The sequence below is a fragment of the Macaca fascicularis genome, chromosome 19 (assembly GCF_037993035.2).
Source record: "Macaca fascicularis isolate 582-1 chromosome 19, T2T-MFA8v1.1".
NCBI classification, from domain to species: Eukaryota; Metazoa; Chordata; class Mammalia; order Primates; family Cercopithecidae; genus Macaca; species Macaca fascicularis.
The window spans coordinates 51,904,764-51,929,167 of NC_088393.1; the positions used below are offsets into that span (position 1 = coordinate 51,904,764).

General features: G+C 39.0%; 2 protein-coding genes across 7 annotated transcripts in view; both read right to left on the reverse strand.

The window, feature by feature from the left end:
- The window catches only part of LOC102136046 (uncharacterized), a 35,487-nt gene extending 11,631 nt beyond the window's left edge, over positions 1-23,856 (reverse strand). For 3 of the 6 annotated variants that reach the window (XR_012427661.1, XR_010583027.2, XM_065534560.2), the window contains exons 1-4: positions 23,740-23,856; positions 22,900-22,990; positions 12,523-12,618; positions 12,040-12,095 (exon numbers count right to left, since the gene is read on the reverse strand). Coding sequence is in view for 1 of the 6 variants with exons in the window: in XM_065534560.2 (XP_065390632.1) it covers positions 12,040-12,095; positions 12,523-12,531 (65 nt within the window). In the remaining 5 variants the exon portion in view is untranslated. Of the gene's footprint in view, positions 1-4,382; positions 6,865-7,677; positions 10,486-12,039; positions 12,096-12,522; positions 12,619-22,899; positions 22,991-23,072 lie in introns of those variants that run through there. The other 3 variants (XR_012427660.1, XR_012427663.1, XR_012427662.1) reach the window with 3 other exon arrangements.
- Positions 10,619-12,004, reverse strand: ZNF404 (zinc finger protein 404). The gene has a single exon (XM_074023820.1). It carries the CDS (start codon positions 11,596-11,598, stop codon positions 10,759-10,761), a length of 840 nt encoding a protein of 279 aa, XP_073879921.1. The 5' UTR covers positions 11,599-12,004; the 3' UTR covers positions 10,619-10,758.
- Positions 23,857-24,404: the final 548 nt, after the last annotated feature.

Genomic DNA, 24,404 nt, shown 5'->3' on the forward strand with positions numbered 1-24,404 from the left:
GGACAGGGAAAATATTTTTGGTCTAACCTTGTTAAGTATTTTTTCTTCCAGACTCAGAGGAGTCTACGCTTAATTTCTGGAATTCTGTTAGTTAACCTGACTGAGAAGGCCAAGATTTACAATGTGGAAATGAAACCAAGGTGTAACTGGAATTCGGGTGTGAAGGGGGCCAGCCCCTCCACAACCTGTGGGTGTTTCTCATCAGGTGGGATAAGAGACTGAGAAAAGAAATAAGACACAGACAAAATACAGAGAAAGAACAGTGGGCCCAGGGGACCAGTGCTCAGCATACGGGAGGACCCGCGTGCCGGCTCTGGTCTCTGAGTTCCCTCAGTATTTATTGATTACTATCTCTACCATCTCGGAGAGGGGGATGTGGCAGGACAACAGGGTAATAGTGAGGAGAGGGTCAGCAGGAAAACATGTGAACAAAGGTCTCTGTGTCATAAATAAGTTTAAGGAAAGGTGCTGTGCCTTGATGTGCACGCACACAAACATCAATAAAGAGCAGTATTGCCGCCAGCATGTCTCACCTCCAGCCCTAAGGCGACTTTCTCCTATCTCAGTAAATAGAACATACTATCGGATTTTACACTGAGACATTCTATTCCCAGGGATGAGCAGGAGACAGATGCCTTCCTCTTATCTCAACTGCAGAGAGGCCTTCCTCTTTCACTAATCCTCCTCAGCACAGACCCTTTACGGGTGTCGGGCTGGGGGACAGTCAGGTCTTTCCCTTCCCATGAGGGCATATCTCAGGCTATCACATGGGGAGAAACCTTGGACAATACCTGGCTTTCCTAGGCAAAGGTCCCTGCGGCCTTCCACAGTGTATTGTGTCCCTGGGTACTTGAGATTAGAGAATGGTGATGACTTTTACCAAGCATACTGCCTTCAAGCACCTTTTTAACAAAGCACATCCTGCACAGCTCTAAATCCATTAAACCTTGAGTCAACACAGCACAAGTCTCTGCAAGTACAGGGTTGGGGTTAGGGTTACAGATTAACAGCATCTCAAGGCAGAAGAATTTCTCTTAGTACAGAACAAAATGGAGTCTCTTAAGTCTACTTCTTTCTGCATAGACGCAGTAACAGTCTGATCTCTCTTTCTTTTCCCCACAGGGTGAACATATTTACTCTTTTTTTTTTTTTTGAGACGGAGTCTCTCTCTGTCACCCAGGCTGGAATACAGTGGCGTGATCTCACTGCAACCTCTGCCTCCCGGGTTCAAGCGATTCTCCTGCCTCAGCCTCCCAAGTAGCTGGGACTACAAGTGTGCACCACCGTGCCCAGCTAATTTTTGCATTTTTAGTAGAGACAGGGTTTCGCCATGTAGGCCAGGCTGGTCTTGAACTCCTGGCCTCAAGTGATCCACCTGCCTCCACCTCCCAAGGTGCTGGGATTACAGGTGTGAGCCACCACACCCAGCCTCAGTTCATTTTTACAGCACACATACATAGCACGAAATTCAAAAGAAACAAAAATCTTATCTCTCACCTTTTCTGAAGCTATAAAATCATCCATTTCAGAGACGACTACACTTGCCAGCCTCTTCTGTGTTCTTGAGCAGATGGTCCATGTACATAGCAGAGTACATTGCCTTGGGGTAGACATTCAAGACTTGAAAGTATTCCTTTAATATCTCATAATTCAGTGTTAGTCATATACCAGTGTCATTATGGATTTCATCAGTAAAAATTTTGGTTCAATTTATTTTCACTGTACCCAAGTGTTTACTGTGGAGGAAGGGTCTGCAGTGTCCTTGGCCACATTTTAAAAATATGGTTCATTCTGGACTGTTTGCCCAGATCTCTGCCTGGTGCATAAGAGATATTGTGGCCTCCACCACCATCACCACTGGGATTCTCTTCACCTCTCTCCTCTACTGAATTTCTTGTTTTCTACTCATTCATTTTGGTGGAAAACCCCTTCCACTTGCTTTCTTTGAAGAGGTGACTTGGAAATAATTCACGTGGTTGAAAGGATTTTATTCTACCTTTCTGTTTTTGGTGTCTCCCTATTCTTGGCCAGCAGGTTCCTAGGCATGTTCTTTTCATAGTAGATGACAGAAACACAAGAGGCTGAGCCAAAGCATGTTTCAAGTATCTATATCCATTGTAATCCACCCAAATTCTGTTGACTAGACACATGGCCAAGCCCAACACCAATGGGGCAGGGATGAGCTCTGCCAAGGGCGGAGAGTAAGGGAAGAATTGTGGCAAATACTCTAAGCTACCAGATTCATACCAACTGTGAGTCAACACATTCCACTGTGGGGGGCAACTGAGAAATAATCAATGGTTTCATTGAGAATAGTTTATTCCCATGACTTTAGTCAACTGGAAAATATAAACCTTTACTATAAAAATGTTCCCAGTTGGGCCGGGCGCGGTAGCTCACGCCTGTAATTCCAGCACATTGGGAGGCCAAGGAGGGCGGATCACAAAGGTCAGGAGATAGAGACCTTCCTGGCTAACATGGTGAAACCCCCTCTCTACTAAAAATACAAAACATTAGCCGGGCGTGGTGGTGGGAGCCTGTAGTCCCAGTTACTCGGGAGGCTGAGGCAGGAGAATGGTGTGAACCTGGGAGGCGGTGCTTGCAGTGAGCCGAGATCGCGCCACACTGCACTCCAGCCTGGGCGACAGAGTGAGACTCTGTCTCAAAAAAAAAAAAAAAAAGTTCCTGGTTGTTACATGAATATATAAAATTTATATCTATTTTGTACACGTTTAACAATAGCAAAACAGTTGAGTAAATGATTCTATATTAATATTGCTTAAAATGAGTCTTATGGCTTGTAGCAGAATGATTAAAGTCACGAAGTATGTCTGTTCATGAATAATTGTGGGGATAAAAACAGGAAGAAAGGAGAAAATCTGACCATTTTGGTTTGAGTGAGAAGGAGAAAGATTTTAGGAGAACATGTCTTGTCTGTAGGTGTTAGTTTTGGAATTATTTCTATAGCTGCAGACTTCTAGAGATAATTTACAGTGAATGTTGCGGTGGTCATTCAACAGTGGAAAATCTGTGCGTCACTGCCCCATCTCCATAGTACAGCTTATTAAACTAAAAGCAAAGCAGTGTGCTCAAAGCAAAGCTAATTTTCTGTCTGTGCAAACTTGGGCATGATGCCTATGTATTCTTTCTACATTTCCTCTTGGGATGTTACTAAAAGTTTCCAGTCTGCATCAGGGACTCATATTACAAAAACCGTATCCTCAATTTCTGTAATTTGTAGGTTAATGTTTTGGGTGGGGACATTTATCCTGCACACAGTCCTGTGCCAGGACAGAAACAGTCAAAAGTCAAGAACTCTACAATGAGCAGAGATTCAGAATCAACTAGAGGCTTTTTCTAGGGGGAAAATGCCCTCCAGTCTCTGGGGGGCATAAATGGTAAAGGAATCAGACTCTTTTCTAAAAGAAGTGCAGTGATGTGTGTACCAGGGAATAGTGTGCTTTTAAACTGCAGTTGTGCTTAAAAATTACTTTGCAAAATTGCAAATTGGCATTTAGCAGGAATGGGAATCTATCTTCCTTATAGAGGCTCTCTGAGATGCCTTCTGTCTGTATACACTTGCATTCCTGTATCCAACTGAAAAACAAAATTTTGAAGGGATTTGAAATATCCTTCTTTCTGTCCTTGATCCCTTATTATCTTTATAGAGCAATGGGATGAGGATGAGAGAGGTGGGAGTAACGATGACTCTCTGCCCCTGGGATTCAGGAAACGAATAATGGGTGGGTTTAGTGAGAAAAGGATAAATAGGTATATAGAGGTGAAATTATTTTTCCACATAATTTCCCATAGCAACAGTGGCTCCAGGCCTTGTATTCTAGAGAGAATGTCAGTGGGGGTTTTTTTTGGGGGGGGCACAAACTTAGGGGTTTCAAATTTCATGATGAGATGGAAGCAAGATTAACAAGCTAATTTTATATTGGTGCATTATTTCTTTTGTTAGTTATTTAAGTGTCTCTAGTGCTAAGCCCCTCCAAAGGCTTCCAATCACAGTTGGAATCAAATTTAAACTCATCATTAATTCCTACAGGTCATATATGGTCTTGCGTACAGGATTCTGACATTATTTCTATGACTCCCCTCCCCTCACTGCCTGCCATGGTCTACTATACTCCATCCAGGATGAAGTATTTCTATTCCTTAAAAAATAGCAAGCTATCTATCACTTGCCGGCCACTCTGTTGGAATGCACCTTCTCGGTTTGTAACAGGCTTCTTGTAATTCAGGTCTCTGCCCAAATGCCACCTGATTGAACAGGTCTTTCTTGACCACCCACTTGATTAGCCCCACCCTTCTGTCAGTTACACTCTTCCGGATTATTTAAAAAATTTTCCTCATTGCACAAACACTAAGTGACATTCTTTTATTTTATGTATTTATTTATTTAATTTTTTGAGATGGAGTCTTGCTTTGTTGCCTGTGTTGGAGTGTAGTCGCACGATCTCAGCTCACTGCAACCTCTGTTTCCCGAGTTCAAGCAGTTTTCCTGCCTTCGCCTCCTGAGTAGCTGAGATTACAAGCATGTGCCACCACGTCCCGCTAATTTTTGTATTTTTAGTAGAAATGGGGTTTCACCGTGTTGGTCAGGCTGGTCTTGAACTCCTGACCTCAAGTGATCACCTACCTTAGCCTCCCAAAGTGCTGGGATTACAGGCTTGAGCTACCGTGCCCGGCCAGGCATTCTTTGATTTTAAATAATGTGTCAGAGAAAGTGACATTATTTGTCCCCATGCTGATTGTCTACACTCTTGGTTATAAGTTCCACAGGATCAGGGAATATGCTTCTCTTGCTATCATTGTATCTGCAGTATCTAGAGAAATGTATGGCTCAGAGAAGATGCTCAAATATTTGTTAAAGGAATAAAAGAGAAAATGGATTGATTAATATTTAGACTCTAAATAGAGGTGGAGTACTGCTGCCTCCTTTAGAGAATAAAACTCAAGACTCTGAATAGTATGAGTTTCTCATATTTAGGGAAGGAAAATATGTGAGGACCAAAGTGGAGTTAAATGCACTGAGGAACCTAATATTTATAAGGATGCAATTTGGAATAGTATTACTTCCTGGATTTAATTAACTTCTGGTAATTTGAATGTAGTGTGAAGGAATCAACCCTTATTCTTTGATTCGGGAACTCACGCCACACAAAATAGTGCAGTGGTTGAGGGCATTATCTTAGAGACTAAACCTCCACCACTTACTAGTAGTTTACTTAATGTCTTAATCTCAAGTCACTTAATCTTTAGTATCTATAATAGAGATATAACAATAGTATAACTATGTCATAGCACTGTGGAGGGTATTATATAAGTGAAAACATGTAGCATGGTTAATGCACTGCCTGTAAGTTCTGTATAAAGGCTTCCCACAAACCTCTAGATCTGGCTTGCCAAGACTGTAAGTGGCATCCAAAAGGCATGGGCAAAATCCCTGAATCCATACCTTTTCTGAAGTCTCATATTAGTTTTAATAATTTATCTGATGATTTTTTGGTGTTTTCTTAGTTTATTATATTATCTAAAATATTAATTTTATCATGTTCTTTTTATGTATTTTCTTTCTCTGGCTTTATTTATATATTTTTTTGAGATAGGGTCTTGCTCTGTTGCCCAGGCTGGAGTGCAGTGGTATGATCATAGCTCACTGCAGCCTCAAACTCCTGGGCTCCATTGGTCTTTCCACCTCAGCCTCCCGAGTAGCTGGGACTATAGGCACAGGCCACCATGCCTGGCTGGTTTTTAAACTTTTTGTAGAGACAGGGTCTCCCTATGTTGCCTGGACTAGTCTTAAACTCCTAAGTTCAAGATATCCTCCTGCCTCAGCCTCCCAAAGTGTTGGGATTACACGCATGAGCCGCCATGTCTGGCCCTCTTTTTATTGCTTTAAAGCAGAGGTCCCCAAGACTGTTAGGAAGTGGGCCACACAGCAGGAGGTAAGCAGTAGGAGAGCAAGCAAAGTTCATCTGTAGTTATAGCCACTCCCCATCACTCACATTACTGACTAAGGTCCCCTTCTGTAGATCAGTGGAGGCATTAAATTGTCATAGTAGCATGAACCCTATCATGAAATGTGCATGCAAAAGTTCTAGGTTGTGTGTTCTTTATGAAAATCTAATGCCTGCTGATCTGTCAGTGTCTCCCATCACCCCCAGATGGGACTGTCTATTTGCAGGAAATCAAGCTCAGGGCTCCCACTGATTCTACATTATGGTGAGTTATATAATTATTTCATTATATATTATAACGCAACAGTAATAGAAATAAAGTGCACAATAAATGTAATGTGCTTGAGTCATCCCAAAACTATCCCTTCCCTGGCCCCAGAGCACGGAAAAATTGTCTTCCAGGAAATCGGTCCCTGGTGCCTTTAAAAAGGTTGGGAACCACTGCTTTAAAGTGTTGGACAGGAGCTCTACTACTAATTTAAAAGAAGCAGTAATGAAGGACATTCTTGCTTTTTTCCCTGGTATGAAGTGAAATGAAATAGATTTCCCCAGTATTAATTTTTGCTAAAGGTTTTCTGACTATAACCTTGAATAACTCTTGTGAATGACAGAATTTCATTCTTTTTATGGCTTAGTACTCCACTGTGTATATATATACACCACATTTTCTTTATCTATTCATTTGTTGTAGGACACCCAGGTTGATTTCATGTCTTAGCTATTATAAATAGTGTTGCAATAAATATGGGGATGTAGATGTCTCTTGGATATATGGATATCCTGTCCTTTGATAAATGTCTGGGTGTGATTGCTGGACCATGTGGTTACTTCTCTTCATAGGTTTTTTTGAGGAGCCTTCATACTGTTCCATAGTGGCCATACAAGGTTACATTCCAATCTGTCAAAGAAAAATTTCTGTTAGGTATGAAAAAATATTTCTATCACAATAGATGATACACCAGCTGTATTAGGTTAAAAATCTGAATTCCTTGAAATTTTAATGCAAGAGACTGATGTCTCCCTAACTGCTTTGCTCTACTGTATAAAGAGTATACCTATGAAGTATATACATGTAAATATTATGAATCATGACTACTTCATGGAACTGTTAAAAGACATAGAGGCCAGGCGTGGTGGCTGACGCCTGTAATCCCAGCATTTTGGAAGGCTGAGGTGGGTGATCATGAGGTCAGGAGATCGAGGCCATCCTGGCTAACATGGTGAAACCCTGTGTCTACTAAAAATACAAATATTAGCCAGGTGTGGTGGCAGGCACCTGTAGTCCCAGCTACTTGGGAGGCTGAGGCAGGAGAATGGAATGAACCCGGGAGGTGGAGCTTGCAGTGAGCTGAGATCGCGCCACTGCACTCTAGCCTGGGTGATAGAGCAAGACTCCATCTCAAAAAACATAACAAAACAAAACAGAAATAGAGAACAATTTATCTTATGTTCTTTCCCAATGCTCACCTGTTTAATGGTGTAAGAGATTTACAAAGATTTCTTGTACTTTGAACTCCGGTTCAAGACTTCCTTTAAGGAAAGTTTCCCAAACATTTAATAATCAAGGAAAAAAAGACTGATTTTTTTCTTACCAGTATCACATTGCGTATGAATAAACAAAATCTGAAACTCCAAGGAAAGGAAAAGCTTTTTTTGTGACCTAGTCAAAATAATAGGAACATTCATTGAAATGAAAACTTTTCACAGTATAAGTTCATAAAAATGATTTTATATATTTTTCTAGTATGAATCAATATATAGAGGATTTTAACAGGACTCAAAAGCCTTGTGAAAAGATGCATGCAATGAAGAAATAGGTAATCTTAGTAAAGAAATAGGAACTATAAAAGTACTAAAGGAAAATTCTAGAACTGAAAAATGCAATATCTGAAATTAAACAATTTGATAGATAGGCTTGGCAGCAGAACTGAAATGATAGAAAAAAAGAATAAGTGAACTTGAAAATAGAGTAACAGAAGTTGTCCAAGCTGAAGAACAGGAAAAAATTACTGAAGATAAATAACAAAGACAGTGACCTGTGGGACAGTACCAAAAAACTTAATGTATGAGTAGAGTAAATGCAGAACAAATATTTGAAGATATAATGGCCAAGAATTTCTGGAATTTGGTGAAAGGCACATGTGTACAAGTTTCAGAGGCTCAGAGTATCCCAAGCAGAATTAACACAAAGAAAACCATACCTAGGCACATCATATTCAAACAGCTGAAAACCAAAGGTAATAAGAAAATCTGGAAAGCACCCAGAGAAAAAGGACACATTACATACAGAGAAAAAACAATTCAAATGACTTCTTCTTGCAATCTATGGAGACCTGAAGACCGGAAGTCAGTGATTTATATATATATGAAACAATATATATCTCTTTACCTTTATAAGTATATATATATGTGTGTGTATTCTTTGTGTGTGTGCGTATACACACATATATATTCATATATCTCCAAAAAACTGCCAACCCAGAATTCTATAGCTAGAAAAAATCCTTAAAAAATAAGGGCATTTCAATAAAAGAAACTATGAAAATTCATCACTAGCAGATATTCACTCCAAGAAATGCTAAGTTAAGTTCCTCAAACTGTAGGGAAATGACACCAGAGAAAAAGTCAGATCTCTGGAAAGAAATAAAGAGCATGGGAAATAGTAAATATATGGGTAAATATAAAAGATGAGGATTTTCATCTTAATTTCTTTAAGCAACTGGACGTAGCACTGTGTGCCTATAGTCCCAGCTACTCCAGAGGTTGAGGCACGAGGATTGCCTTAGCCCAGGAGTTCAAGGCTATAGTGTGCTATATCACATCTGTGAATAGCCACTGAATTCTAGCCTGGGCAACATAGCAATACCCCATCTCTAAAAATAGAATACAGAAGACTGTTTAAATTTCCAACATGACTTTCCATGGATTACTTATTTAATTGCAAAGAAAAAATTCACCCATACAATGGAAGGAGCTGGTGGTCAATACATGAATCAAGGGATAAAACAAAGTTTCACTTGTAGGCCACCTGACATTTTACAATATTAAGTACACAATACTATCTATGAAGTAGTCTTTTAAAAATATTTAATCTGAAACCCAATCAAGCCTCTAATCATAACCTCCAGGTCACAGTAAATATAGAGGACAAAGAAACAAGTTAATCACACCTTCAGAAACAATAAGACAAACACAGGATGTGCAACACTATTTAGGTCAAATCTAAAGTCTCTAAAAGTCTATGTCACAAAATGATGAAGGGTAGGCTCTTGACTAAAACAGACTTAATAAGTCATAATCATATAAAATATATGAGATTAGTTTAGTTCTTGGCTTGTAAAAAAGCCAGTCTAAAAGCCATTATTTTAAAAATTGAAGAAATTTGCAAATGGAGTAAATATTTTAAGACATTATAGGGTTACTTAATTTTTTATGACAATAGTTAAGTAGATATCTAGAAGATTAATTTTGATCCTAGCAGTTGTACGTTGCTTTTTAGAGGTGAATGATACCTAAAACATTCGCTCAAAAAACAGGAAAAATTATGTATGTAATATATATATTCATGTGTAATAAGTATGATATATATGTCTATGTATATACATAGATATGAGACATGTATGGGTATATATGTATTTGTGTGTATATATGTGTTAGTATATACATATAAAAAAGAGAGACATCAGATGTACTAAAACTAGGTGAAGGGCAAACAAGCCTTCATTGCACCACTGTAAACAGTTACCTTTTCTCTAAGTATGTAAATCTTAACATTTTCATAAACTTGGGGAAACTTTTCCAAGTTAATATCCGTCTTTTGGCTACCTAACTGCTCATTTCTAATTTATTTTAATTGTAGAGGATGTCAAATGTATGTTATCTGTATTACAAAATTTGTGAAAAAATTTCTTTAAACCACTCTCTAATTTTCAACAGCTATACTTTCATTATTCAATAAATACACAGTATTTATTCCAGCATTAATCTTCAGGGGTATGAATTTTGAATTTAAAAATTTCTCATTTAATATATTCTACAGGATTTTGTCCAGAAAAAATTATATGAAGTGATGATAGAATATTTTCAAAATATCACGCTCATAGGTCTTCCTTCTATAAAATTTATTTTTAGTAAATCTAACAATTATCATAAAAATAATATATTTAGTAAGCAAATACTATGTGCCAGATGCCTTTCCAAGTGTTTATATTCTATATTAACTAGTTTAATCTTCTCTATAGGCTGGGCGTGGTGGCTCACACCTGTAATCCTAGCACTTTGGGAGGCCAAGGCAGGTGGATCATAGGTCAGGAGATCAAGACCATCCTGGCTACATGGCAAAACCCCATCTCTACTAAAAAAAATACAAAAAATTAGCCAGGCATGGTGGCGGGTGCCTGTAGTCCCAGCTGCTCTGGAGGCTGAGGCAGGAGGATGGTGTGAACCTGGGGGGCGGAGCTTGCAGTGAGCCGAGATAGTGCCGCTGCACTCCAGCCTGGGCAACAGAGTGAGAATCCGTCTCAAAAAAAAAAAAAAAAAATCTTCACTATAGCATCATAATAGTGACAACGGTAAAAGATGTGCCATGGCTAAAGGCTTTCCCTCTTATTACATTAAGAATCTCTCACCACGGTGAAATCTTTGATGTTGACTAAGTTGATAGCAATGACTAAAGGCCTTACCAGATTCTTTGCATTTGTGTGGTTTCACACCAGTATGAATTCTCTGATGTTGAGTAAGTCGATCACTACGATTAAATGCCTTACCACATTCTTTACATTCATAGGGTTTTTCACCAGTATGAATTCTTATGTTGAGAAAGATCTGAGATAGAACGAAAGGCCTTCTTACATTCTTTGCATATATAGGGTTTCAAACCAGTATGAATTGTCTGATGATAAATTAGTTGAGAATTAAGTCTAAAGGTTTTTCCACATTCCTTACATTCATAGGGTTTCTCCCCAGCATGAATGGACTGATGTGTCTTAAGGTCTCTAACATGACTGAAGGCCTTCCCACATTGCTTACATTCATATGGCTTCAAATCAGTATGAATTATCTGATGTTGAATAAGAGATGAATGAAGCTTAAAAGTCTTCCCACATTCTTTACATTCATATGGCTTCTCACCAGTATGAATTCTCTGATGCTGTGTAAGTTGAGAGCCTCTACAAAAGGCCTTTCCACAATCCTTACAATCATAGAGTTTCTCACTACTATGAATTCTCTTATGTTTAAGAAGGCTTGAGCCCCTACTAAAAGCCTTTCCACATTCCATGCATTCATGAGGTTTCTCACCAGTATGATTTCTTTGATGTTCAACAAGTAGATAGCTGAGAACAAAGGCCTTTTCACATTGTTCACATTTATATGGTTTCTCACCAGAATGAATTTTCTTATGTTGGTAAAGACCTGAATGATGACCAAAACCCCTTCCACATTCTTTACATTTATAGGGTTTCACACCATGATGAATTTTCTGATGCAGACACATATGTCGATATAATCTAAACGTTTCCCCACATTCCTTACATTCAAAGGGTTTCCAGCCAATATGAATTTTCTGATGTTCTGTAAAGTGAGAATAAAGTCTAAAAGACTTCCCACATTGCCTACATTCATAGGGTTTCATACCAGTATGAATTATCTGATGCTGAATAAGCTGTGAATAAAACCTAAAGGCCTTCTCACATCCATTGCATTCATAGGGTTTCAAATCAGTGTGGATTTTTCAATGTCTAATAAAATGCTGGGAAACTACAAATGCTTTTCCACATTCATTACATTCATGGGGTCTCACACCAGTATGGTCTCTCAGGTGTTCAGTAAGGTGTGACTATTTTCTAAAGCCCTTCTTATATTCCTTACATGCATATGATTTCTCTTTTGTGTTATTTCTCTGATGTAGGGGAAGGGATTTATGTTTTCTGAATATCACTTGACTAAAACATCCCACTTTAGGTCCCTATTGTCTCCCAAATTCAATTGTGTACCGTGGGTCATTTCTGAAAATAAACCTCATAAGGTTGAAGGTTTTCTTTCTTTTCAGTGTCTCCTGATGGTATGCATTTACCTCATAATTTCTTTTTTCTGAAGACAACTTGTCACTTTCAGTTGTGAAATCAAGGTCTGCAAGAAAATGAAAAAACAAATGCTATTTTCCAATAATAGGGGTAGGGAGAGGACATCTATATTAAAAATAGTGATAAACTAAAAGTGTATATGTTAGTAGTAAAAGAGTTTAGAAAATTCTAAAATACTGCCATGCAATTTTTAAAAGGCAAGAAGGGCTCAGAAAATTATGAAAGTGCACAGGAGGATGCAAGATTTATGAGTAGGCAAAGAAAAAGTCACTAGTTCACTGCTCTTGAGAGAAGACTGAACATACAGAAGATTGTGAAAATCAGTTCAAAAAAGGAGGGCAAATGAGGAGGAATGTGAAATAGGTTCCAAGAGACAGCTTTCTGAGATAGGAGGTTTCAGGATAAAAAATGAAAATATTACATGAATTAAACAATCACAATATGTCAGAAAAGCAAAAGAGACATCCACTCACCTGGGCCATGGTTTTAGAAATGCTAGATCTCTTCAGGTATCCTTTACCAGAGAAGCAGAGTTCAGAGAAGCCAAAGCTAGGTAATCAAGGCATCACCTGCCAAAAGATACGTAACTTTACTGAAGAGATGATGTTTATAAGCAATAAGATACTGTCATTTTACAGGCATTTAGTTGTCAGATTTAAAAGGTTGATGATGTACCACATATTAGTGAGGTTGTAGGGCAAAGTGCATTCTTATGGTGTCCTGTAGACTTGTGAAAATCAAGGGCATTAATACATGTAGGCAAATCTCCGCATAAGAAGAACTTAACCATGTAAGGTCATTTCTGAGACTCTGTCTAAAGGAAATAATTATAAAATGTGCTTGAAGATGTATAAAGGAATGTGATGATACATATTAGTTGTAATGAAAAAAGCTGGAGAAAAATCTAAAGATACATAGATGGGTAGTTAATTAAATAAATGACTGTGTATTCACATAATGGAAAATAAGGTAGATATTAAAAACCATTGTGTAGATCACTGGTTCTGAACAGGCAATGAATTTGTTCTTAAGAGAACATTTGGCAATGCCTGGAGACACATTTGGTTGTCATAATGTAGGCAGAGGTGTTAAGGTATCTAGTGGGAAGAGACCAGGGATGCTGCTAAACAATGTACAATGCACGGGAAAGTCCCTAAAACAAAGAATTAGGTAGCCAAATATGTCAGCAGTGTCAAGGGTGAAAAACCCTGAAGTAGACTCATTAAAGGAAGATAACATAATCCAGAGTCTCTGTAACATATAATAGATTATGCCAACACATGATAACTGCTAAACATGAAAAAAACAGGAAAAAGTTACTAATGAGTAGGAGAAAACAAAATATCAACAGAAACAGACTCACAAAGAATCCAGATATGGGAGCTAGCAGACAAGGGCTTGAAAATGTGATTAACATGCTAAAGAAAAGAAAGGAAAAGATGAGCAAAATGGAGTAAATCAATAGAGTATCAGATCTGAAAAGACAATCACATGAATATTTTAGAATTATAAAATTAATTAAGAGCTTATTGGGCTGGGTGCGGTGGCTCATGCCCGTAATCCCAGCACTTTGGGATGCCAAGGCAGGTGGATCATTTGATGTCAGGAGTTTGAGACCATCCTGGACAACATAGTGAGATCCTGTCACTACTGGAAATAGAAAAATTAGCCAGGTGTGGTGGCACTCGCCTGTAATCCCAGCTACTTGGAAGGCTGAGGCAGAAGAATCACTTGAACTGGGGAAATGGGGGTTGCAGTGAGCTGAGATCGTGCCACTGCACTCCAGCCTGGGTGACATAGGGAGACTCCGTCTCAAAAAAAGAGCTTATTATGCAACATTAAGTCAAATTTACAATGATCTTTCTTTCAAAAAATCCTCTATGTTTATTATTATTATTTTAGAGATGGGGTCTTATTCTGTCACCCAGGCTGGAGTGCAGTGGTATGATCATAGCTCACTGCAGCCTCAAACTGCTGGGCTCAAGTGATCCTCACACCTCAGCTTCCCAAGTAGCTGGAATTACAAGTCTGAGGCAATGCACTGCGCCTCAAATTAACAACAATCTTATGCAGAGAGGGGAAAAAAAGAGAACACAATTGAAAAGAAAAATTCAAGAAACAGTGAAAACGTGACACTGAACATCTAGAAGAAAATAAGAGAGAATGGGACAGAAAAATTATTTAAAGAAATAATGAACAAAAACATTCCAAAGCTCAGGAAATACCTTGATATATAAATAAAACACTTGTCAAACCTAATCAAAATAAAATGAGGAAATTCACACCTAGAGATATCATAGTCAAACTGCTGAAAAACAACATTGAAAAACATAACTTAAAACCACATAGTTAAAAAAAAAAAAAGCTGTCAGCTATAAGAAAACAGTAAGAAAAATGGTTGACTTCTCAATAGAAACTATCATAGCCTAAAGAATGGAACGTATATCTTTAAAGTGCTGAAAGAAAAAAACTGAGAACTCTGAATTTTATACCCAGAGAAAAATTTTTCAGAAATAAAGGTGAACTAAATACTTGTTGAAACAAATGCTAAGAGAATTCTTTATCAATAGATCCACAATATAATACTAAAAGAAAGCATTAGGCTAAAGGAAAGTAATCCCAGATGGAAGCATGAATATGCAAACAAGCAATGAACAGCTGTAGATGGAGTAAAGACATGACTGATATGACTAAACAAATGAATTATTTAAAGCAATGAAAATAATAATGTTTTATGGGGCTTGTAATATAGGATCGAGGAATGACAATAAAAGCAAAAATGATGAGCAAGGAGGTTAATGGAGTTAACATATTAACCTCTATTAATGACTACTGAAAGGTCCTTGCACTATGGGGACTCTATTAAAGACACATATTATATTATAATATCTCAGCGGCCAGGAGTGGTGGCTCATATCCGTAATCCCAGTACTTCGGGAGGCTGAGGTGGGTGGATCACCTGAGGTCAGCCTGGCCAACATGGTGAAACCTCGTCTCTACTAAAAACACAAAAATTAGCTGGGCTTGGTGGCATGCCTGTAATCCCAGTTACTTGGGAGTCTGAGGCAGAAGAATTGCTTGAACCTGGGAGGTGCAGGTTGCAGTGAGCTGAGACTATGCCACTGCCCTCCAACCTGGGCAACAGAGTAAGACCCTGTCTCAAAAAATAAATACATAAAACAAAAGAATATACAAACATGTACAATTGAAAAACCTGATAGACGAGGCCAGGCATGGTAGCTCATGCCTGTAATCCCAGCACTTTGGGAGGCCGAGGAGGGTAGACCACCTGAAGTCAGGAGCTCGAGACCAGCCTGGCCAAGATGAGAAAATCTCGTCTCTTCTAAAAATACAAGAATGAGCCAGGCATGGTGGCGGGTGCCTGTAATCCCAGCTACTCGGGAGGCTGAGGCAGGAGAATTGCTTGAACTTGGGAGGTGGAGGTTGCAATGAGCCGAGATCGAGTCATTGCACTCCAGCCTGGGCAAGAGGGAGACCCCATCTCCAAAAAAAAAAAAAAAAAAAAAAAAACCCAAAACAACAACAACAAAAAATTGACAGAGGAGATGAAATGGAATAAAAAAAAAAAAACCTGAATTTATACAAAAAAGTCAGGAAAAGAGCAATTTAAAAAATAAAGAATGAGACAAACAGAAAACATATAGCAAGATGGCATTCTTAAACCAAAGTAATTATAGTAAATGTAAATGAACTAACCATTGCAATTCAAAACCAATATTAGCAGATTAGGTTAAAAAGAAAAATAGGATCAATTAGGCTGCTTACAAGAAACGTTCTCTAACTGTAAAGACACGTGTGTTTAAAAACATGGAAAAATCTATCAAACAGTATTCAGAAGAAAACAGACATAGCTATACTAATAACAGATAAAGTAGATTTTAATGCAAGAAGTATTGTAAGTAATAAAGAGGGTCATATTCTGCAATTCAGCAAGAATACAATGGTAGGCCTATATTTGTATGTACCTAATAACATAGTTTCAAAAAATATAAAATGAATGTCAACAGAATTAAAGGAGAGACAAATTTGAAATTAAAGTTAGAGATTTCAACACTCTCTATTGGTAACTATGATAGGAACACCAAAAATAAATCCACAAAGGCATAAAAGTTTGAACAAGATTAACCAAATTAAACCAAATGAACATTATACTCCCAAACTGCAGACTACACATTCTGTTCAAATGATTACATCATATTTATCAGAATAACATTCTGTGCTATAAAGCATCTATAAATTACAAAGGATTAATGTAAAACAATGTATATTTTCTGAGCCTTTACAATTAGCTTAGAACTCAAAAAGAAGAGGTTCTCAAATATTTCCAAATACAGACAGACCATGGAGATATTGCTGGCTTGGCCCCAGACCACCACGATAAAGAGAATACTGGAGTAAAGTGAGCCACATGAATTTTTTGGTTTCCCAGTGCATAGAAAAGTTATGTTTATACTGTACTATTAAGTGTGTAATAGCATTATGCCTAAAAATTAAGGTACATACCTTAATTTAAATATACTTTATTGCTAAAAAATGCTAATGGTCATCTGAGCCTTCAGAGAGTCAAAATCTTTTTGCTGGTGGAAGGTAATGCCTTGATGTTGATGGCTGCTGACTGATCAGTGTTGCTGAAGGGTGGGATGACTATGACAATTTCTAAAAATAAGACAGTAATGGGCCAGGTGCAGCGGCTTATGCCTGTAATCCTAGCATTTTGAGAGGCCGAGGTGGGTGGATCACGAGGTCAAGAGATTGAGACCATTCTAGCCAACATGGTGAAACTCTGTCTCTACTAAAAATACAAAAATTAGCCTGGCACGGTGGCTCACACCTGTAATCCCAGCACTTTGGGAGGCCGAGGTGGGTGGATCACAAGGTCAGGAGTTCAAGATCAGCCTGGCCAACATGGTGAAACCCTGCCTCTACTAAAAATACAAAAATTAGCCAGGCGTGGTGGTGGGCACCTGTCATCCCAGCTACTTGGAGGCTGAGGCAGAGAATTGCTTGAACACGGGAGGTGGAGGCTGCAGTGAGCCGAGATTGTGCCACTGCACTCTAGCCTGGGCGACAGAGAGAGACTCTGTCTCAAAAAAAAAAAAAAAAAAAAATTAGCTGGGCGTGGTGGTGCACAGTTGTAGTCCCAGTTACTTGGGACGCTGAGGCAGAAGTGCTTGAACCCGGGAGGCAGAGGTTGCAGCGAGCCGAGATCACGCCACTGCACTCCAGTCTGGGTGACAGAGCAAGACTGTCTTAAAAAAAAAAAAAAAAAAAGACAATAATGAAGTTTGCCACATCAATTGACTCTTCCTTTCCAAAAGATTTCTCTGTAGCATGCGATCCTGTTTGATAGCATTTTACTCACAGGGAATCTTTTTTCAAAATTGGGGTCAATCTTTTCCAACCCTGTTGCTGCTTTATCAACTAAGCTTGTGTACTATTCAAAATTATTTGCTTTCATTTCAACAACATTCACAGCATTTTCACCAGGAGTAGATTCCATTTCAAGAAACCACTTTAGCTGCTCATCTGTAAGAAGCAACTCCTCATCCATTAAAGTTTTATCATGAGATTGCAGAAATTCAGCCACATCTTCAGGCTCCATGTCTAATTTAAGTTCTCTTGCTATTTTTGCCACATCTGCAGTTACTTCCTCCACTCAAGTCTTGAACCCCTCAAAGTCATCTGTGAGGGTTGGAATCAGCTTCTTCCAAACTCCTGTTAAACATTTTGACCTCTTTCTATGAATCAGGAATGTTCTTAATGGCATCCAGAATGTTAAATCCATTCCAGAAGCTTTTCAATTCACTTTGCCTAGATCCATTAGAGAAATCACAATCTATGGCAGCTAGAGTTTTATGAAATGTATTTCTTAAAAAAATAAAACTTGAAAGTTGAAATTAATCCTTGATCCATGGGCTGCAGGGTGGATGTTGTGGTAGTAGGCATGAAAGCAAAATTTATCTTTTCCATACATCCCCATCAGAGTTCCCGGGTGAACTCTGTCAATCAGCAGTCATATTTTGAATCTTTTTTTTTTTTCTTTCTGAGCAGTGGGTCTCAACAGTGGGTTTAAAATATTGAGTAAACCATGCCATAAACAGATGTGCTGTCATTCAGGCTTTGGCACAACAGTCCCATTTCTAGAGCACAGGCAGAACAGATTTAGCACAATTCTTAAGGACACTAGGATTTTCAGAATGGTAAATGAGTATTGCCTTCAACTTACAGTCACCGGCTGCATTAGCCTCTAACAAGAGAGTCAGCCTGCCCCTTGAAGCCAGGCATTGACTTCTCTCTAGCTATGAAAGTCCTAGATGGCATCTTCTTCCAACAGAAGGCTGTTTTGTCTACATGGAAAATCTTTTGTTTAACGTAGCCACCTTCATCAATTATCTTAGCCAGATCTTCTGGACAACTGGCTGCAGCGTATACATCAGCACTTGCTGCTTCACCTTGCACTTTTATGTTATGGAGATGACTTTTTTCCTTAAATCTTATAAACCAAGCTCTGCTAGCATCCAACCATTCTTCTGTAGCTTCCTCACATCTCTCAGACTTCACAAAATTGAAGAGAGTTAGGTCTTTGCTCTGGCTTTGGCCTAAGGGAATTTTATGGCTGGCTTGATCTTTTATCTGGACCACTAATCTTTCTCCATATCAGCAGTATCTCCATATGACTCGAGTAGCACTTTTCATTTCCTTCAAGAACTTTTCCTTTGCATTCACAACTAGACTAACTGTTTGGCACAAGAGGTCTAGCTTTTGGCCCATCTTGGCTTTTGACATGCCTTCCTCACTAAGCTTAATCACTTCTAGCTTTTGATTAAAAGTGAAAAATGGAGGACTCTTCCTTTCATTTGAACACTTAGAGGCCATTGTAGGGCTACTAATTGGCCTGATTTCAATATTGTTGTGTTTTAGGAAATAGGAAGTCACAAAGAGAAGAAGAGAGACAGGAATAGCTGGTTGGTGGAGCAGTCAGAAGACACAGAACATATATTCATTCAGTTCACCATCTTATATGAGTGTGGCTCATGGTGTCCCAAAGCAATTACAACAGTAACATCAAGGACCCTGATCACAGTCACCGTAAAAATAATGGAAAAGTTTTAAATACTGCTAGAATTACAAAAATGTGACACAGAGACAGAGCGAGCACACACTGTTGAAAAACAGAGACAATGTACTTGCTCAATGCAGGGTTACCACAAATCTCAATTTGTAAAAATTGCAATATTTGCAAAGTGCAATAAAGCAACATGAAATAAAATGAGATGTGCCTGTGTAAAAGGGATGCTTCTAAATAGTTACTGGTCAAATAATAAATCAACGGAAGCTAGAAAATATTTTGAGTTAAATGATAGTGAATGTAAGATATATCAAAGCTTGTGAGATGCAGGTAAACCAATGTTTATGAAAACATAAGCTTTAAATATATGTTTTATCAAAATAGAAAGGCTGAAAACCAGTGATATACATCAAGAAGCTTGAAAAGGAAAAGCAAATTAAACCTATAGAAAGTATAACATACCAAAAGTAACGAATAACAGAAAAAACCCAGATATACAATAAAGAAAAATCAATAAAGCCAAAGCTATTTCACTGAAGAGATTAATAAGAATAATAAACTTCTAGTTACACTGATCAAGAAAAAACTACTAATATCAGGAATATAAAAGAAGATATCACTACATATTTTACAGGCATTAAAATCAGAATTGTATGAACTTCATAACTTTTTAATAAACTTGAAAATGTAGATGAAATGTTAAAATTCCTTGAAAACGGCCGGGCGCGGTGGCTCAAGCCTGTAATCCCAGCACTTTGGGAGGCCGAGACGGGCGGATCACGAGGTCAGGAGATCGAGACCATCCTGGCTAATACGGTGAAACCCTGTCTCTACTAAAAATACAAAAAACTAGCCGGGCGAGGTGGCGGGCGCCTGTGGTCCCAGCTACTCGGGAGGCTGAGGCAGGAGAATGGCGGGAACCCGGGAGGCGGAGCTTGCAGTGAGCTGAGGTCCGGCCACTGCACTCCAACCCAGGCGACAGAGCGAGACTCCGTCTCAAAAAAAAAAAAAAAAAAAAAAAAAAAAATTCCTTGAAAACACAATTTGAACTGATATAAGAAATTGAAAATCTAAATATTTTTAGTAGAGACGGGGTTTCACCATGGTCTCGATCTCCTGACCTTGTGATCCGCCCACCTCGTGAACCCGGGAGGCGGAGCTTGCAGTGAGCCGAGATTGCACCACTGCACTCCAGCCTGGGCGACAGAGCGAGACTCCGTCTCAAAAAAAAAAAAAAAAAAAAAAAAGGAAATCTAAATATTGTTTTATTTATTAAAGAAATTAAATCTGTATTAAGGATCTTCTCACAAAAATAATGTCAGGCCAAGAGGATTCAGTGGCGAATTCTCCCAAACATTTAAGAAACGAAAAATGCCAATCATACTCAACTAGGTTCCCCAAGTTTCCCCTACTCTCTGTGTTTCATAGAGTGCCTTGACCTCCCTGTGACCTGTTCAGTTGCATGTTTTCCCCTGTAGGTTTGAACCCAAGGCAAGGCCTTGAACATTCCTAGGCACTGGTGAAGTTGTGTAGGTTATGACCTGAAACAGTGAAAGATGAAAATGTGTTGCAAGCTAGCTGTGATCCTGAGCCAAATTTCTTAAGCCCTCATGTAAATTTCATAACCCAGCCCATTTATTGTGGACATACCTAAGCAGATAGGTCTTCCTTAAAATTAAGAACATCTATTTATAATAAGACATGATTAAGAAAGTGAATAAGAAGCACAAGAACTCTTTCCTCTCTCCCTCTCTACCTCTCTCTCTCTCTCTCCCTTCCCCCTCCCCCTCCCTCCATTTCTCTCCTCCTCCCCGCTCCTTTTTATGTCTGTATACACACACAAAAGACTTGTGTTCAAAATACATTTATAAATTCCTACAAATCAATAGGAAAATGACAAATCAAATTTAAAAATGGGGAAAATAGTTGATTGACCCAAGAGTATATAAAAATAGGTAATATCATATGAAAAGATGTTAACATCATTATCAGGAAAATGTAAATAAAAATAACAATGAGATACCACTACACATGCACCAGGTTGGCTAAAGTTAAAATGTCTGACAACACGAAGTATTGGCAAGTTTGAGGAGCAACTGGACCTTATACACATTGCAGTTGGAATGTAAACTAGGTAACACGCCCTCCCTTTGGTATGTACCCAAGAAAAACAAAAACATATGTCCACACAAAGACTTGTAAAGGATGTTCATAGAAGTTTTATTCATAGTAGTCAAATACCAGAAACAACCTTATTTTGTCCAGCTGAACACTCAGCTGGAGTCACTCCATCATTCTCATGATGATAGGTTTGTAAATATGATTACATTTATAAAATATATGTATTTATCAATATAGAGAGAAAAACTGACATCAATAAGTTGAAAAAAGTATGGAAAACATAAACCCGTATATTAACTTACTTAATATTTATTTTACAGTCCTGGGTTTCTGCCTTTTCCTAAAAGTATATTTCATAAAATTAAACCTTTTCTTAAAAAAGCAACTATCTTACTTATTCCTATTTTTATTTATTCTTCCTTACTGGATACCAAGTCATTTGAGGATAGCAACTATATCTTTTTGTCTTGAGACGTAGTTAGATAGATTTCTGAATTTTTAACAGAGCAATCTTCTTTCTGAACAGGTGGGAAAAAATCCTCCCCGCCTTACCTTGTAAATATCTTTTGATCCGGAGGAAAAAGCTTAGAATACTCTAGAACAAAGGTCCTCTAAATATAGTCCCTGGGAACTTGTTACCAACGCAGATACTCGGCTGTACCTCAGACCTACTGAATTAGAAACTCTGCCGCTGGGGCCCAGCAAACTCTGTTTGAACAAGCCCTGCAGGTGATTCTGATGCATCCTACATTTGAGAACCAACGCTGCTCTAAAAACTGCTGCTGTGTTTTATTGAAAGCTTTTACTTTATTTTCATCAGTTCCCATTACCTGAATCCACCCTATGATTCGTTTGCCTGTAGAAAAGTTATGTCATTGTAAATCGGAGACTCTGATATTTTGTATGCATTACTGGTAGTCTCAAAGCTGCTTCCTATTATATATTCCTGATAGATGGGTTTATTTTACTTCTGTATCTATCCTCCTAATCACAGTGTCCTGCAAACAGTTGTTAAGACATCTTGTTCCATTTAATGTCACTTTGCATTTAACATCATTAGAATAAAAACTCTAAGGTGTAAGACCCATTTTCTTTCACTGAATTCTCACAGTTTGATCATATCCTGACAATGCTGCTATAGTCAGAATAATGTCTCTTCCCTGTGAACTCCCAAGACAGGTCATCTGAATTTCTCTAGTGGCCTTTCACATCAACTATCTTTCTTATCCCTATTCTGATTTCATTTTCCTTACTGGATACCAAGTCATTTGAGGATAGTAACTATATCTTTTTGTCATTGTATCCCAACAAGTACAAGCATATGGTAAATATCTGATATTTGACTCACATTTTGAAACTAGGGTTTATACTTAGGGAATGGCTATAAAAGGATGCAAAGATCTCTGCAAAATGGTGTTCATTATAGACTAGTTTTTAGTCAACAATTAGAAATATAATAGCTCGCAGTAGGCAAAACGTTAAATTATGAAGAGAAGGGCTTAAGGGCCCTGAAAGGAGGCTGTAATGGCATATTCACAGATATGTCACTGTTAGACAGGACATTTCCAAAGAGAAGAAAGGGTTTCCTGTCTTTAAAATTAAAGAGCATTTTACGAGTAATGAGGAAATATAAACTCACCTGGACTTTAGCTTTCAGATGTGTAACAAAAATTCTTTCCTCTTTCAGGATCTTTTTTTTTTTTTTTTTTTTTTTTAACAGAAGGGCAGCACTGGAAAAGAGAAGGCAATCATGAGACATCTGGGGTTTCTTGGATAGCACAGTAACTTAGGAAATACCCTCAATGATTATACCTGCTCAGCTACTTCACTGAGCACAACCAGATGGGAAGAGGAGGGAAACTGGAACAGTGTTGACCTTCCCAATACGAGAGAGGCCAAGGTCACTGATGTCTAGGGTGGAACCTGTCTCTAATTCACAGCAGGTTCCTGGGTTAGAGCTTTAGAAAGGCTATAGTTACAAACATAGCTGGCTTCTCGGAGCTTCCAAGGGGGAAATATCCAGGAGGGATTCCCATTGCTGAGAACTCGTTATCGAGTCTTCTCAGAGCCTGCCTTGAGGCCGCAGCCAACTTCAAAAATCTCATCTCAAGATCAAGTCTGTGTTTTCTTGCTGGGATTCTTCCTGCCTCCATGGATCTGGCTTCTCTCTTTATCTGCTGCAGATCCCAAGTGTCTGTGAGGCGACAGTGCTGAGGAATCTGCAGAGCCTAGAGCCTGGAGTCACAGTGACAATTCACACAGGTACACAACCCTATTCATTCGTCTAACACATACACACACATACACAACACTATTCGTTCATCACACCCACACACACACACACAACCACACAGTCTCTCACAGGCACACACAATCTCCTCCTCTGCTGCTCAAGAAGACAGGCCTGAAATTCCACTGAAACTCCAGGCATGACACCCCCGTCCACGCCCTGGGTCTTCCGGTCTTCAGCGCCTCTCACCCTCATCGCCGGTTCCATTCCAACCAGGGACTGTGGAAGCCTCCGCTGATTTCTTTTCTTTGGACACGATCTACTCACCACGTAGGGCCTACAACCGCTCGGACACCGGAAAAAGACCTAGAGCTCGAGGGCGATCCAAGCACGGTGACTTCTGGGAAATGTAGTCCATCTGGAATAACCATGTCCACGGCGCCCGCCATTCTGTAGACTATGCTCGGAGGGCGCATGCGCAAGAGCTTGGCCCTCTGGACCGTTGGTTGACTTGCACTGTTAAGGGCTATGATTTCAGGTCGTCCTGCGTGTTTAGAGGAGGCGAGTGGAATCTTGAGTCTTGGCCGGAGAATGCAGAGCACGGGTATGCAGACCTCAAAGCCTCAAACCTGCGTGTGAGAGAAGGTGGCGAGCTCCAGAGTACGGTCCGCGGTTGGTACTCTAGGTGCGAGCTCTCTGAGAACAGGGGCTTTTGTTTTTCGCGCTCCCAGGTAGCGCCAGCGCCTATAGTAGCTCCAGGAGCACAGCAGGCGTTAAGTGTGCATTAGTTTTCCAGCAAGAATGCCTGTGTGTTTTATATTTTCACTCTGTGACATTGTGGAATTCACTGCGTGAGACCATGAATGGGGTTGTATTCCTGATTATGGTTTGTTTCTAAGTGTGTTACTTTGGAC

Coding starts and splice junctions, on each gene's coding strand:
- ZNF404 (XM_074023820.1), bottom strand. CDS start 11,598: ATGAAACCCTATGAATGTAGGCAATGTGGGAAGTCTTTTAGACTTTAT.